Genomic DNA, 16755 nt, shown 5'->3' with positions numbered 1-16755 from the left:
CCCGTTGCCGGACAGATGACTATTTACAGCGGTGACTAAGTGACAGATCCAAATCAATGAGAATTTGTAAAGTCACGCTCATGTCAATTATTTACAGCAAAGAAGGGGGAACCCGTCAAATTAGCCACGGTGAGTGTGCTTGAGACTAAAACATGAAGGAAGTAGAAGTAGTGTCATAAGTTGTGGTTGGTAATGTTTTCATCTAAATTGAAGGGGATGTGGTTGAAAGAGGAATAATGTAGATGGTTTGAAGCGTAGATGTTTGTTGAGGAAAGAGCACGCGTTATGGACGATATCAATAATACTCTGACACTTCTTCCTTTTAACACAAAAGGGAAAGAGAACTTGAATATGTCATTCCAGTCTTATACGCGGTAAAAAAAGAAGAAAATTCCACCAATAGACAATTGCTTTCTTTCATACACTATTTAATATATGACAAGTTCCATCGAACCGCTTAAGTTTACAAAATCACTCAACTTGCACGTTAATTTTTTCATTGATATGCACACAAATCATCTCGATCTATTAACACAATTATTTCATTACCAAAGTGGTACATGTAATATATTGTCATACATGTACTTCCAAGTAAACTACCTGTATTAAAGTCCACAATTTTTTGTAATACTTTTTTTTTAGTATGAATTTTTGACTCAACAGTGAAACACAGTTTTATTGCGCATGCCTCAGTGACAAAAGTAGAACAGTGAAAAGTCACGTGTTAGGGTTAAAGTCAAAATGAGGTAAAACAGACCGAAAGTCACAGGACACCGGTTAAGGCGAGAGTGACAAACTAGTTATGGTAATAACGTGCTGGTAAAATATATTACTGTGCGGCGGATTAATACTGACCAATACGCATAAACACAAGTATATACAAATAAAAGTAATGGGATAACTGCTTTTGTACAAGATTAAACTACTATGCCGTGAGACCTGAAGTGTGATGTAAAGGAGACTTTGGTTTACTACAGCTCAGGCTAAAATCTTAATAAAAACAACAATTGTACATTTTGGAAAAGCGCATATTGTGCTGTGTTAAGTACAAAGGTTTGCCCTTCAACTATATAAAACGTTTTTGGCTTTCAGAAGGAAACACAATTTCTCGTTCTCAAAAATCAAAACAGCAATGTGGAACAAAATCGGTGATTCAGAAAATATTACAATATTGCTTGATTTAAAAACTCTATGAAAATTAGATTGATACTAGAAATACATGCATGTCATGCATAATTTCAATGCTACACACGATTGCTATTTGATTGCAAAATGCTATTAGGTATCATGCAATATGTATAGTTATCTCAACACGCAATTAAGGCCTTAACAAATAGACAATTAAATCAGAGATATTATTTGATTTGAACAATAAAATACAACTATCTTTGTTTTGATAACTAAAGATAACAATAAAGCACACAATTACCTTTGGTTTTTGGAGAACATGTCCACTGTTATCGGAACTACTAAGTCATTTCAGTGCTGTTAAAATCTCCAGGGATTTATAATGCGGTAATCCTTTATGATGACATGACAATTAAGTACATATAAGAACTTCGCCCTTTTCACATCTTTTGACAACTTACATAACTATTTCATTATCAAGCGGAACTTACCTTTAAAAAAATCAGCTTAGTTCATCTAAAACAATTCTGACTGCCAAATTACATCATTCATGGTTAGATTTGCACATAAATACCCTATTACACAAAGATACCCTATCACACTCTCGATAATAAAATAACTTTTAACAACAGGACCTAATTGCTTCATTAATGATAACATTACCCATGATTGGCATGCTTGCAGTCTTTTCTGAAACAATTCAATTTCAGTCCAACACGCCAGATATTGTGTGCATGAAGAGAACATTAAGCCACACAAGGCACGTTAAAGCTTCAGTCAATGTATCAATCATGTACAAACTCCTGGACATGGAAAAGTAACTAAACATCTTCAGATTAGCAGACGCAAGTAAGGTGAATGCCTGTTTCATGCAAGAGAAGAGAGCCTCACCTACGAGCATATCACCAAAGCCCTCTGTTACAACTTAAAAATTATAAGTGAAAGACTTGCCAATTAAAATCGCATTTCAAAATTAAAATTTGCAATTGAAAAGTGAAATACATGCATTTCCAAAACATCTTTCAACACTAAGCTTCCCAAAAATGTATTTTCTTCTCAAACACATTTTGGTTTCCAAGAATTTCAGTCTAAAACACCACCAGTTCTCCTAGTGAAATACTGGACGAATATTGCATAAAACTGAACTGGATGAAGTGAAGTACAAGTATTAACACAAACCATCTTCAGATTGACTCTGATGCGACTTATCTGGGGAATGTGGTTCCTGAGTTTCCTCTCCTTGCACTTCCTCATTCATTGATTGCTCCAATAAAGACTCTTCTTCAATACTACGAGAGCTTTGGTCACTACTCCTGTGTGATGATCTTGTTATACCTCTGTAATGGATGGGCGTTTGCTGCCCTCTATTGGGAGAGCATGAAGAGCAAACCAATTCAGGTGAGGTTGAGGCACTCCGTTTTGAGTCTGAACTAAAGAGACGTGTGTAAACGTTTGATTCTTTGGTTGGTCTTTCAGATGGTGTATTAGACGAAGAAGATCCCTGAGAATTGTGGATGGGGTTAGGGGTTTTATGACGGCGAAGGTCCACTGGATTGGAAGGACTCTCTTCAATTCTTTCATCAGAGTTTGAGATTTGTTGTAGTTCTACATCTCGAGACTGACTGACAATGAATCGCTGGCTAGCACAGCTTGATGACCCTTGCTCTGTTGAAGTATCTTGATCGTTTGGTGGATGAATGGTAAAATCCCAATCTCGTTTGAGAGTGAATCCAATCCACATGATTAACCAAAAAGCCATGTAGATCGTGTCAAATATTATACAAGCCAGGAGTCTTGCGTCCTTTGAGACTTGATAGACACCAAGATACTCAATTGTCAGTGGGACTTTACAGGCAACAAAGACACACATTACTAAAGCGGCTGCGATATTAGCAATATACCCATTACATTTGAGAGGAAAACTTGTTGGATTAACTTGGATGCCTGTCCTGGCAGCTTTTTGTTTATATTCTGCTTCTTTCAAGCGACTGTACCCGTACATGTAAGTAATAATTGCCGACATAAACACTGTTATATTATTACTGAGGTAGACACCAACTAAACCTGTAGGTTTTGCAAAGACAGGATCTGCTTTTAAACCATAAGTATGCCAGCCATACCAGTGAAGTTTGTACAAAAGAGAGAATCCGATAAAACCAAGTGCATATTGAATAGCATTCAACATCAACTGCATGCTGAAAATAAATGCAAAACCTTTATGGCAAAACCAGAAGACATCTGCATAGCGGACTGCATAGAAAAATAATGGAATAACATAATTGATGTAGTTTAGTGTTACCATGTAGACCTTGAAGGGGTCAATGGTGGGGATGATTTTGGAGATTGTCTGGTTGACACTAGCAGGGAAGTAAGAACCTGAATTATTGTGCATGGTTCGAGCAAGCTGCTCAAACTCTTCCACAGTGGTCACACCAACTATCACTTCAGAACGCCATATTGCATCTGGAAATATAAACAAAACAATCATCTTAGTGAATGTATACTTAGTAAAAAAAAAACCAATTCCAAGTTGACTTCCCATGAAAATTTAGAATTGTATAAATATGCTCACTGGCAATTCATCAAATTGAAAAAGAGTTTAAATCTCAAAATACAAGTAAAAAAGATATTTTTCGAATTATAAGACTGGCAAATGCAGCAGCGTAGCCAGGGTTCTCATTGTAGGCAATATCTGTTCAACACGGTATTCATTTAAAATCAAATGGGGGGGGGGGGGGGGGGCCCGGGGGTGATGATTTTTTATGGGGAAGGGGGGGGGGGGGCATGCGCCCCTCCACAACCTAACATAGCTACACAGCTAACAAAATAACAAGCACAAATTTCACGGCGCTGCTAAGCACACGACTTTCTGCTAACAGAGGCTCCGTCTATTTCATGGAGACCGTAAGCATAAGCAGAGCAAAAGACATGCTTACTTCAGAGGAAAAATGTGTTTAACTTAGTAACGTAACATAAGAAATCTCCATGCAAGTGCAACTGTTAGCACATCCACGTGGTAAAATAGTGCTTAAGGTTAGCAAATTTTTCTGCTATGCTAAGCACAACTTTTCTGCTAACTGTTAAGCAGCGCTGTGAAATTGGGCCCTGGTCCCTACCTTCAACTACATTGTATATTTGAATTATCATTCAATTGTATTTAAAATGTTCCTGTTGATGACTACTACATATTTGAACTACTCACCTGAAGTTAATAAACCATATTGTATAGCTCTCGCCTGTAGAAACATCAATGGCAGTAAGAGACAGAAAGCAGAGATGAAATGAAGCGTAGCTCCTACAGGTCCCAGATGTTTTGTTACTCTACGAATTGCTTGAAAGTACTTGACGATCTTCCGATTTGTGGACAGACTAGAGCTAAACCTGTTAAACAGGACAGAATGCAGAACATGTACATTATTAACATGATCTTAGGGCTGTGCATTGGAACCAGATACTTGAGTACCCAACAGTTGATGCAAGGAAATGTTTCCAGATTATGGAATTGAATACCAGTTACCAACTTTACAAATAACTTCTCAGACAATAGAAAAGAAAGATTTCGAATGTCATTTGTGGAGAATTTACAAAATGGAAGCCAGGCTAAATGGAAAAACAAAACAGATTCATGTTGATGATGCTTGTGAAATGCACTTAAAACTGCATGCAGGCCTATTGAGCTCACTGTACACACTTGTATCTTGCTGTATCCATGCACCGTCATGACATGTCTGCAATTTAGGGGTTTTCTGTTCAAATTGTAAACTTAAAAAGTTGGTTTTTGAAACTATTTCTGAGTAAAGTTCGCTCATTGGCTTACTCACTGCCATGTACAGCAAAATTAAAACATAACAAATTCTGGCAACTTAGGGTGCTAAAGTAGCTGTAACACTGAGGTTTCTGCCTGAAATGACATTACACTTTTGCTCACGAATATGGAAATTTGTATAAGCATAAAAACCAAAAGGGCACCAAAATACCCTTTAAAATTGAAAGCGAAAATTGAAAATAGGGTTGAATGGGACACAAAGTTGCATTTCCAAGGACTGCATTAAACAAATTCCATTGCATGGTGTTAAAGTTACCCTCCATTGCTATTATTGTTTTCTTTGAAGAGTCCTAGTTTGCCTTGATCATTCGCCCGGTTTCCAACTTTGAAAATCTGAGTTGGAATGAAGAGGATGATGAGAAGAAATGCTGACAACATCAGGAGAATGTAAAGATTCAGTTCAGCACTGGGTCTTCCTGTCAGATAAACAGTCAAAATAAGAAAAAGCAAAATTAAGGACACATGTAATGAAATTCCTCTGGCAGCAGGTTGCAGTGAGACTGCATAGTTATGGCTATTAACAATGAAGTGTTATTTCATTACTTTCATAACACATGAAACAAGCTTAACACATGAAACAAGCTTAAACAAAATTATGGGTCCACTTGACAAATTTACACTCGAGCAGCGATAAATGCAAAAAGTTACTGGTAGGTAAGAGAAGTCCTATAGGATCGTTAATCATTCTCCCATCACTAATTCAAGTATTACCTTTACATGTGCAACTCTGGTTCAATTGTCAGAAAAATAAACTTTCATCGGTCAAAAAACTACAAAGAATAAAAAAAAAAATATGAAGTTACTGATCCAAACTATTGGGAATCCTTACCTTGAGGCCATTCGAGTTTGTCATAGTGAACGTAGTGTCTTGTAGCATCCAGACATAAGAATAATGTCACCACTACGACAAAAACACAGTACCAGATGGATTCCAACGAGTTCAATTTGATGGTCAGCTTATGTGAACAAACCATGACAGTTGTTGGAGGTGAAACTCGCTCCATGGTTGTTCAAATCACCTGAAATCACTGATGAAGACACACCAGTCAAAGACCCTCACTAAACAGAAAGAGACAGAAAATTGAACTGGAATAAAGCAGTCAGCGTGCTCAAGCATACATACGTGTACAAAATTCAAACTGATATCAAACAATGGCTTTCATCTTCACAGATCAGTTTTTGCTAAAGCAAACAATGACACAAACAAAAGCAAACAATGTATGTTTGCACATTGCCACAGTGCACACTGCTTCATATCTGAAGCTAGTTTGCTCAAATTTCATGGTTTTCATATTCAGATTTATGGTTTACATGTACAATAGCGGTTGATATTTTAGATAAGAATTTGCCATAGCTGGCCAAAGGTTGTTTGTTGACAAGGTTAAACCAATACAATATTCAAAGTTCAAGTGCATTCCTTAGATAAAGATAACACGCAATTGGACAAGCATGTTGAAAATGTATGCATACATTGCACATACAATGCGCACTGCATTTCACACATGGTACATGTATGCTTCAATCCTAAACTTAATGCATCCATGGTTATGGCAAATGTGACTGTTGTCAATACATCTTACTATAATTCCAGGAATCTCTGTCTGTCTGTCTGTCTGTCTGTCTGTCCGCCAATTATCTCCAGAACCGGGTACCGTATGAAGTTGAAAATCGGCGGGTGTATTGCTCGGGACAACAGAATGTGCAGTGCCAAGTTTGAAGTGGTTTGGACCAGCGGTTCTCGAAAAAGCTGCAAACAAGCAGTATTTTCTGAAGCCTAGCGCGCCAGAATATAGCCTAGAACGCCTAGAACTGATGATCTTTTCAATTGTTTACGTCATGTTTGAGCAAGAGCGCGCGTGCTTAATATGACGCAACAATGGAAAAAGGACGGGCACATTGTAGGGCGATAGCACTGCACACCATGTCTTCGTACGTACATAAAATACGTGAGTGGCATGCATGGGCACATGCATTTTGTAGTCAACTAAGCAACCATCACTGCACTGTATGTAGGCAGTCGACTGAGCAACTCTAATACAATATGGTATCGCCCTACATCTACGCCCTACAGTTGTAGGGCGATACCATATTGTCCAGTAGGGGTAAATATCAGTGCTGGGGGGGTGACGACAGTTTGTGCATTTAACTTGCGAGTGTGCGTTCACACCATTGAATAATGTGCGTTATTTGCACAAGCTGCAGTTCTCAACTGCCCCTTCCGAACATGCACATTTTCGACTGGCCCTGCACTAGTTGTAAAACAATTTTAACAAGATTTTTTTCCTAACAAAAAAACAACAAAAGTGGCAGGTAACGGTTAAAAAATATAACTCTAACCATTTTATATTATATAAAATCCACATTTTATGCCACATAGGCCCTATTGTTTTTAAAAACTGTTTAGTACCATTCAGCTCAGACTGGGACCTTGAGTACTGAAAACCATGCAAAACGAAATCACGCCAACTTTAGTCGCTCTTTGGCGAGCATATATAATCTCCAAACTTTCCATGATGCAAGTTTGCAGACTCAATTCAATTCTTAAAGGAGACTTGTCTTCAATATTTGGCAGTGGCTTGCACATGAGAGGGAAGTCAAGTGATTCCAACTTTGAGGCTAAAGACTAGACTGGTACATGTCCAAAATAACCGATAACCAAAATCCACAAATTGCCTGCCTGTGGAAATTCGAAATTACACTAGAGGGCGCTCTTCAGGATGTAGATGTATATCAATATGTATATACTGGCACCAAATAGGCGCATTTAACAAGTTTTTGTTATTTGTTTCACCACTTTTCAGTGCTACTGAATACATTTTGGTCGTTGGGATGTTGAAAAATTACCTCAAAATCAACACTTGATTCATCGTCACGAAAGGGGGGGGGGGATGACTCAATAGCCCCCCCCCCCCGGTCAAAAAGTGGGGGGGGGGGGGGGGGGGGGAATATACATATATACACCCCCCCCTGGGATTTACGCCCCTGTACTCAAGCTAATTATACATCTATGTTTCGACACCCCTGTTCCGACATCCCTTATCTGTTTGAACATCGTCACTGGAGTCATCATACAGTTATTCCAAAATGCAACGCATATTCGTTTTGTTCCGTGAACGAGATGGCGCATATTATCATGAAACACCTTAAAGGGACACTGGGTCCTGGAATAGCCCAATTGGGCTACAAAATGCGCTTTGCACAAGATCATGTTGATCGGAAAGAACATTCAAAACTAGGATAGAAACATCCACACAACTACCCTTTCAAAACTGGACGTTTTTGTGTTATTCCTGTGTAATGTGTGCGAGAACGAATTTCGGGGTCCACTTTTGCGACCCATAAATTCGAGCCGTTTGGATGCTAGTTGTGATTTCATCATGATTTCATTCGTAAAGTGTTCGCCTTTTGCGGACGTTAAAGAAACCATTTTTTTTGCATTGGTGATTGGTCACCGCTGATCCTGAGACACACAACGTGTATATCGTACACTAGAGAATGACACGAAAAACGTATTCGTACTCCGTCGTGTCCAATGTAAACAACCGGTTTTTTTTGTCTTTTCTCGAGAACGGTAAGACATTAGGTTGGTTTCCTTTCCCACGTTTGAAATAGGATAAGTAAACAATACAAAACATGAAATTTTCGGGGATTTCAGGACCTAGTGCCCCTTTAATGACCCACACCATGCACAAACGCAGCTTGTGAAATATTGTCAAATTACATGATGTACAAATGGAAGCGGAACGCGCAAAATATGAGCCAAACAATAGTGTACAAAAACTCCATAGGGTTGTCTTCTAAGGGGCGTGGCTATTAAGTAGTAGCACATGATATGGCTAGGCACCATGGGCGTCGCGAGGGGGGGGCAAGGGGGGGCACTTGCCCCCCCCTGGAAAAGCAAAAAAAAAAAAAAGGAAGAAAAAGGAAGAAAAAAAAGAAAAGAAAAAAAAAAAAAAGAGGCGCAAAGACAAAGTGGTGTAAATTTAATGAGTGGGGGGGGGGGGGGGGGCAAAATGTCCCTGCCCCCCTCTAAAACTGATAAATCGAGAATGTGTTGAGAAATACAAGCATTTCTTGGCAAATTTTGTTTTTGCCCCCCTCTAGAAAAAATCCTGGCGACGCCCATGCTAGGCACATCGCACGTAAGATTGAGGCTTTGCATGGTGGAGATACTAAGGTTTGCGGAAACACCATGTGCGAATAATTTTTCAACTAAGAAAGTAAGAGAATGGTTCTGAACTGAAAAGAACCAGAGGTTTAAACTCGACGTTTCCGGTCTGGAATTCATGTTGACTCGTACCCAAGGCAACTCGTACCCGAGGCAACTCGTACCCGAGACAACTCGTACCCGAGACAACTCGTACCCGAGGCAACTCGTACCCGAGGCAACTCGTACCCGAGGCAACTCGTACCCGAGGCAACTCGTACCCGAGGCAACTCGTACCCGAGGCAACTCGTACCCGAGACAACTCGTACCGAGACAACTCGTACCCGAGACAACTCGTACCCGAGACAACTCGTACCCGAGACAACTCGTACCTGAGACAATTGTACCCGAGGGGGGGGGGGGGGGGTATGTCGGGGGGGGGGGGGGGGTATGTCGGGATGGGAGAAAATAAAGCATAACATGGATTCTCTTTTTTTAACCGGCAAGTGCCCGCACATACAGGCCCGGCAAAACAATGTGACTGTGCACGGCCACGTAGACCGGTGCATGCATGGGCGCACAGGCCCGTCAAAAACGATGCCACAGTGCACGATAGCCGCGACATAAAAAAAATATTTAGGGCAATTCCACGTTACTCATGTTACATTTTTGATGTACTTTTGAGTTTCCTTGGGCTGTAATTACCTTACTGAAAAGTTAAGATAGTGGATATTTTGCCGGAGGTAATGACGGCAAACTAACGATTACTAAAGGTTTGCCCGGCGGCAATCCCTATCAACAGAGGGCGCTGTACTCTTTAAAATAGGGCCGAATTATAAGATGTATTAAATTCCCACCTAAAGTTGTGTAGCACGTTTGGTGTAGTGGTAAAGCAAAGGCGATGTTGTGCCCATTCTTGAAAATCATGCATTCTCGAGAATGGGCATGCACATTCTTGAGAATGTGCAACTGGATCCTTGCTCAATCTTGGCAAAAAATAACTCTTCCAGATTGAGCGCACATTCTTGAGAATGCGCGACAAGATAACGGTCTTGTCGATGCCGAGCACCGGCTGCGCTTGGCAAGTCTAGCTGAATCCTCGTTCACTGATTCTCAATAATTATACTGTTGCAACGCAAGGCGCTGAAAAGTAGAGTGGATATGATAAGTAAAGGCGTATTGATATGGGGGGGACCGGGAAAAAATAAGAGACATAATAATACTAGTGCAAAGAATTCTGATTTTTTGGGATAATAAGGCGAAGTAAAAAAAAAAAACATGTTTAGCGTCCCCGCCCGCTTCCTTTTTAGAGGCCGCCTCCTTTTTTTTTTTTTTTTTTTTTTTTTAAAAGACAAAAATTGATAAATTTTAACGATCTCTGACGAAAGAAATCATATTTTTAGACTTTTATACCGTGTATAAAGCTGTGGAAATAGTCAATGAGTCCAAGTGGCGGCCATTTTGAAAAAAGCTGGTAACCATCTTGAAAAATAGCCCGGCTGCGTTGGCTTGAAAAATGTGTCGGGCGGCCATTTTGAAAAAAAAAAAAAAAAAAAAAGGGCCTCCTCCTTCCTTTTTGTCAAAGAGGCAGGACGCTAAACATGTTTGTTTTTTTATTTTGCCTAAAAGCGGGGGGGGGGGGGGGGGGGGGGGGGGGGGGGGGGGGGACGTAAGAATGAAGAATGTGAAGAATGAGAATGAATACTGCGACATCCCATAGTGCTAATGCTATTTCCCATTTAAATTGCCACCAATTTATTGTTCACACCCCACCATAACGTCGCAGAGCTGGATTCTATCTAGTCAAAAGAGCAATTTTGGCAGCTTCTGGACATCGTTTTTTTTTCGTGGCACGCATATGATACATGCAGGGACTTGTAACTTGTCTAGCCTAAACAAAGCACTTCCCAGACTAGTTCCCAGTCCTCCGTTATTACAAAACTTCCCATAGTGGGCAGAAAAAAGCAATAATAACAGGTTTAATTTGATTCAAATTATCGTAGTTATACGAGTACAGAAGCATAGAACATTTTCTTTCCTCTTTATATGAATTGTTTCCCTTTTAACCGCTATACAATTCATTTAACATAATTATGTCGTGCAATGTTTGTTAAGATTGGGCAAAATTCATAAATTGTGCACGTGATATTCCCACCCCATCTTAAGAATGAGCGCTCATTCTTAAGAACGCGTGCTCGTTCTTAAGAATGGGCGCTCATTCTTAAGAATGCGCGCCCATTCTCGAGAATGCGTAATTTTCAAGAATGGGCACAACAGCTCTAGTAAGCGGGATGACTCGCGTTCGATTCCTACCGCACCACATTTTTAAGTTTTTTTTTTTCCATCCCCAAATAAATAAGAATATTCTTCTTTTATTATTTTAACATGTCTCAAACATTTTTTGCAGAGTATTACATTTTTTTTCAGATTTGTGGCTCTGGAGGATTTTTTTTAAAAGGGAAATAAAGTCCGAAATTATAAAATGGTCTGAATCCCATCTTGTGAATACGACGTAACAACGATAATATTGGCATGGAGCCAGACTAAAACTTGTCACCGGAAAATGTTTAAGTACAAAAAAACAGTAACTGCGCATGTTCAGTGCATATCCGGCAAACTAACGTTTACTAAAGGTTTGCCGTCTCCGGCAAAATATACACTGCCAAAAGTTAATTGTTAATATATCCCCATGGTAGTTGGTACGGAAATGGGTCATAGAGACTAGTACTAGACCTAGTCAGACCTACCTTACTATAAAGCACCGAAGATCGATGACATCCAAAAAAATGTGTTATGTATGATAAACAAGACGCACAAAATCGGTTACTCACGTTACATTTTTGTAACGTGAGTAACCGGTTTTGTGCGTTACATACATGTATTTGTAACGTGAGAAACCGATGACCACGTCCACAATCTTACCCGATTCTGACCCGATATGATGAATGGATGTGTGGCAATGACGATTCGGTGATGTCGCCCTGTGTCACCTGCACCGTAGAGATGTCGTACTCACTCGTAGTATGGAGGAAGGAGTAGTCGTAGAAGTGTTGGGCCGCACAATTACACAAAGCTAGCCACAGGGAACCCATCAACGACATCAGCGACCCCGAAACATGCAGAACAACCGCGGACATTGTTTGTACTAACTCGTCACCTAGTCACCATACCGTACGCGGGTCACGTGCACTGATGCGTCACGTAGCTGCATCGACCGCAAAATAATAAACTTACCTCCGTCTTCTACTCAGTTCTAGCATGGAGGAATAAAAAGCTAAGAATATGGGGGCGGCTAGACTGAGGGGGCCGATCATTACTAATTCCCCCAAATACTGTAAAATGGGGGTCCGGTCAACCATTTCGGTATGAGCATGGAGCTTAACAATTGACAAACTTCATATCAAGACGTAATTTAGATAAATGTTTGTATGTATCTGGGCATAGAGCAAGCAGAAACAGGTTTGGCTGTGGTTGGGGGGGGGGGGGATTTAATTGCACAATTACGATTGTAACATGGAAGAGGGGGTGATGGCATCTGAAATTATTGGCAAAAACTATAGGCATCTTTTGTTAATCTCAATGACTGATAAAACATAAATTAACCGAGGGCAAACGTTCCTTGTAAAAATTGTGACGTTCATCTCTTACTTGGCAAAAGGACAAAGATTCAAAGGAAAAAACCCTGAAAGGTTCATAAATTTGAATGTGTATCATGATATTTTATTGCTTTAACATAATGTACTCATAAGTCATTACATTTGCTTCACATTTAAACTCAGTTTATCTTTTTAATAACATACTGTAACATTACAGTTCATAATTATACACAGTTATACATAATTATACAAGCCTTCTGAAGAGAATTAGTACAGAATGACTCAGTTTTCATTTGTCATATGGAAATCCATATGCCAAGAAATGGTTCTCCAATACTTCAAGTCAGATACAGCTTCACAGCACTTAAGGGAAGATGAAAGTTGGAGTGGAGCAACAGTATGGAAGAGTTTTAGATGAGGACAAGGATGACATTATAGGAAGTGCATTTCTGAGGGCTAAACCAAAGGTGGAGGCAAATTATTGAAGTATGAGGGTACATGTATTAACAACTATCTTTACTTTTACTACAACCTAGTTAAGACAAGCTCAAATGTCTTAGACCTCTCAGGCTATCCAAATCAATCTTGTTTGTAGAACATAAACAATGTGCATATGTAAAGATAACTATTGTCCAAGATCACTGGCATCTAAGATTTTGATTTTTCAATCTTTTCATTTGCCATTTCATCATCTGAAAGCATGTTAGTGTTTTTGTTTCTTTATTGCTAGAAATTAGAAGGGTAAGGACAAATTTTATTAGTTTATTAAATGAAACCTTATGACATATTGATATAAGAAACTGCCCAGTCCATGGAGCTATTCGGGTACCATTTTGTAACTTTTACATTCATAATAATTATTTACATTCAGCACTTGGATTATGTACTCATTACACATTATATACAATATGGAAAATAAGTTCTACCAAAAAATTATATTTACGAATTTTTCATAGCCATCATTAGACATATATCTACACAAAGATGGGTTTAACAGCATATAACAGGGTCAGGAGTTAGATGCCAACCCCAACTGCACTCTCCAGAAGATTATGTGCAAAACATACTACAAGTAATTGTGTTTTTTTGTGATTGCTTGCAATGAATATACAGCTATTACTCAGACCATAAACCTAAAAAACTAAACAAAGATGCCAAGTATATTGACAAAGTATTGAAATCATAAGCACAAAATAGATTTTAGTCACAACGAAGATACTGAATAAGAATTACATTACTTTACTAGTGTGCCACAAGTTTTAGTTAACATCAGATTTCATTTTAGTCTGATATATCATGTCTTAGATGTTGCAATAATTAGTTTAAAACTGTAAGGTGTCAAAATCGCCACAAAACAACAGGTGCACAACAGGTATAAATCATTTAAGCTAATTATTGGCCATCACCAGGGTTTGACTTTAGCAGTAGCCCGCTAGCCAAATGCTAGTCAAAACAGCGGCGGGCAAGTAAAACTATTACTTAAGTAGCCCGGTTGGCAAATCAACATTTTTGGAATACAGCAAAAATGAAAGGACAGGACGAAATAAATCTTTAAATTCCGAAAGCAAACCTGAATCAATTTGTGTCTAATTTTATTAATTATTAATTATTTAGGGTTAAATTATTAGATCTGTTTATTAAAAACAGACAAGATTGTCTCAGGATACACGTTTTACATGCATGCACATTCAGGCGCGGATTCAGAGGGGGTTATGGGGGCCAAACCCACCCCCCCCCCCACGTCCGCCTCAAAAATTATTTTCATAGAAATACATAAAAAAATAACGCGACACCCCCCAAAAATTATACTGGTAATAATGTCTGCCCAAAATTCGGACAGAGCCAGCTGGGTTACCCCCCCCCCTCTACATAGTTAAGAACAGTCTTTGATTACAAGGAAGAGTCTGGGATTAAAATGCCTTGAAGGATGCGTACAAGTAAGGTGAATCTTCTTAGACACATCCAAGAAGTTGTGTATAGACTGGATCAGTAGATGTAGCAGCTGCTGACTGGAAGGTCGACATGAAAGCTCGTTTACTGGACTCATCTGTTACCTGAAATAAAAATGATGGAAGAAATTGTATTGAAACAATACTGGGGGAAATAACTTGTTTTGAAAGAAGTCTTTAACAACTGTGAAAACTCATCTATTGGCATTTATGTTTAAGGGTTCAAATTCCTTTGTTGAAGAAGTATATTAGTACCTAATTTCAAAAGATAAAAAAATCCATACCTCATGGATGTCGAATTATGTATTAAAAGATACCAGTCTGTAATAAAACCATTTCAAACATACAACCTGCAGAGTTTATATTCCATCTATAGCAAAAAAAAATATCATCCACACCAGATTTTGGCAGGAGTCCATTGGTGACACACTGTGTACATACCCCATTAACGTATACGTTCAAAGCAAAGCCATACAAACCTGATTAAGGAAGAAATCCCTGGCAACAATCAGAAAGTATTTCTTGTCAATGGCCTCCAGACGTCCCATACGTCCAACAATGTGAGGAAGTCTTGTGAAGTGATAAGTCAAGGTCAAGACTGTATTAAAGCCAGAGTCCATCATTTGCAGCTATCCAAAAACTAACTGACGTAATTATTGTTGAAAAACATACTTGGTTGAAAGATAGTAATGGGACTAAACTCCCTGTGAAATTATTCTTTCTGGCAAACTGTCATTTTGAAGAAATCAGCGAAAGTAGGCCTTTCCAACGGTGCATCTTAAGAAGCACCATTGGAATTTCCGTTAGTAGTTCTTTTTTTTATTCGGCAAAGCACGCGCAAGCGTTGACACGACACACGCGAGCATGGTTGCTATAATTCGTCGGATCGGTGTGCGACATCGCGTAGCTGCAATCGGCTCAGTGAGAACGTGCCTCGAGCGCTGAATTCAGGCCCGATTCGAAACATGATTCAGCAACTATTGGTTTGAAATCGAGATCTTAGAATGTTGTTTTTCTCGAAATATATGAAGCTGAGCTGAAACTTCATCAGGTTAGTTGTTGAGCACCCTTGTTTAGATTTTGAGCACTTTTGTTGCTCCGAACGACAAAATGCACACATTACAAATGATGGACTATACCTTCAACAATGTCTGAACAATAAGCCAGTTCGATATTTCAACTAGGCATGTGCACAATGATATGGGCCACGGGTCATTCGGGATAATGAAACGCTCATCGAAGGCACTGCACAACACTCGCGGGTTAATTACAAGCAGAATGGGCATCAAGTAACATTGCCTAACATCGCGTATTATCACGTCAGTGACTTTATCCTGAATGACCTTTGACATGGACTACTTCATTGAGATACCGAACTGGTTTACTGTAAATTATACATTTTTAGCTTTTATTCTTTGTTAAAATGTGTGAACAAATATGAAACCTTGAGATCTTGCTTTTTTTCTTTATTATGATCTGACACACCTCAGCGTAGATGCTAGTATTTGGTGCGATAAGATTTGTATCATTTGATCAAAGTTGGATGAAAGTGGTTATTAATTAATTCAGATAATGAAAGGATACAGAGCTCTGATCCATGCATTGGTTGATGCACTGATGAAGAAACATGTCAGACTCCATATTGCCATAGCAACAGGTGTACGTTGAGTAAAGTTGGAGAGAGATAACATCACCCAATCACGTACGCCTTGTAGTTGACCCTGGCTGTGCAGACTTCCAAACACCTTGTAAAATCCAATTTTTTTTAGAATATTACTTATCCAACACCTACATGTGGAACACAAATAGTGTAGCGTGTCCGTGTTCCACATGGCCACAGATGAATCAAGATTTGTGGTTATGTTTTAGCTGCTATCCCATAACATGTGCGCACAATTTAGGCCGAAAACCATGTGTCTATTTTTCGAAGTACGTATTGCATTGTGCGTTTACCAGTTGCGTATCTGTGATGCATACTCTGTAAATCCATGTGTACATATTTCTCTGAACACTTGACGGACGTAAAAGCTCACATAAAGAGCACGCAGCAGTTTGCAAGTAGAAATATGAAGTCTCAATCAAATTTTGATTAGTTTTGGCAAACTACAC

At 39.1% G+C, this 16755-nt stretch overlaps 2 protein-coding genes across 3 annotated transcripts in view; both read right to left on the bottom strand.

Moving 5' to 3' along the window:
- Positions 1 to 407: 407 nt before the first annotated feature.
- On the bottom strand, positions 408 to 12300 carry LOC119720500 (protein tincar-like). Of its 2 annotated transcripts, none has more exons than XM_038190184.1 (5): positions 12024 to 12300; positions 5784 to 6013; positions 5211 to 5370; positions 4331 to 4509; positions 408 to 3591 (listed from the first exon to the last, which is right to left on the bottom strand). In XM_038190184.1, exons 2-5 carry the CDS (start codon positions 5956 to 5958, stop codon positions 2297 to 2299), a joined length of 1809 nt encoding a protein of 602 aa, XP_038046112.1. In that variant the 5' UTR covers positions 5959 to 6013; positions 12024 to 12300; the 3' UTR covers positions 408 to 2296. The 2 variants fall into 2 exon arrangements, with proteins under 2 accessions (XP_038046112.1, XP_038046113.1); XM_038190185.1 differs by lacking the exon at positions 12024 to 12300 and adding an exon at positions 11849 to 11942.
- Positions 12301 to 12795: 495 nt separating this feature from the next.
- LOC119720499 (huntingtin-like) overlaps positions 12796 to 16755 on the bottom strand; it is a 42339-nt gene continuing 38379 nt past the window's right edge. The window contains exons 57-59 of the mRNA XM_038190183.1: positions 16231 to 16391; positions 15126 to 15216; positions 12796 to 14751 (exon numbers count right to left, since the gene is read on the bottom strand). Coding sequence (XP_038046111.1) covers positions 14650 to 14751; positions 15126 to 15216; positions 16231 to 16391 — 354 coding nt within the window. The 3' untranslated portion in view covers positions 12796 to 14649. The remainder of the gene's footprint in view (positions 14752 to 15125; positions 15217 to 16230; positions 16392 to 16755) is intronic.

This window comes from Patiria miniata, unplaced genomic scaffold (assembly GCF_015706575.1).
Source record: "Patiria miniata isolate m_02_andy unplaced genomic scaffold, ASM1570657v1 HiC_scaffold_9, whole genome shotgun sequence".
In the NCBI taxonomy this organism is placed as follows: domain Eukaryota; kingdom Metazoa; phylum Echinodermata; class Asteroidea; order Valvatida; family Asterinidae; genus Patiria; species Patiria miniata.
This window is presented reverse-complemented; position numbering and strand designations above follow the sequence as displayed.

Coding starts and splice junctions, on each gene's coding strand:
- LOC119720500 (XM_038190184.1), bottom strand. CDS start 5,958: ATGGAGCGAGTTTCACCTCCAACAACTGTCATGGTTTGTTCACATAAG. Junction 4,510..5,210: donor AACAATAATAGCAATGGAGG/GTAACTTTAACA, acceptor CCTGTTTAACAG/GTTTAGCTCTAGTCTGTCCA. Junction 3,592..4,330: donor ATATGGTTTATTAACTTCAG/GTGAGTAGTTCA, acceptor TTATATTTCCAG/ATGCAATATGGCGTTCTGAA.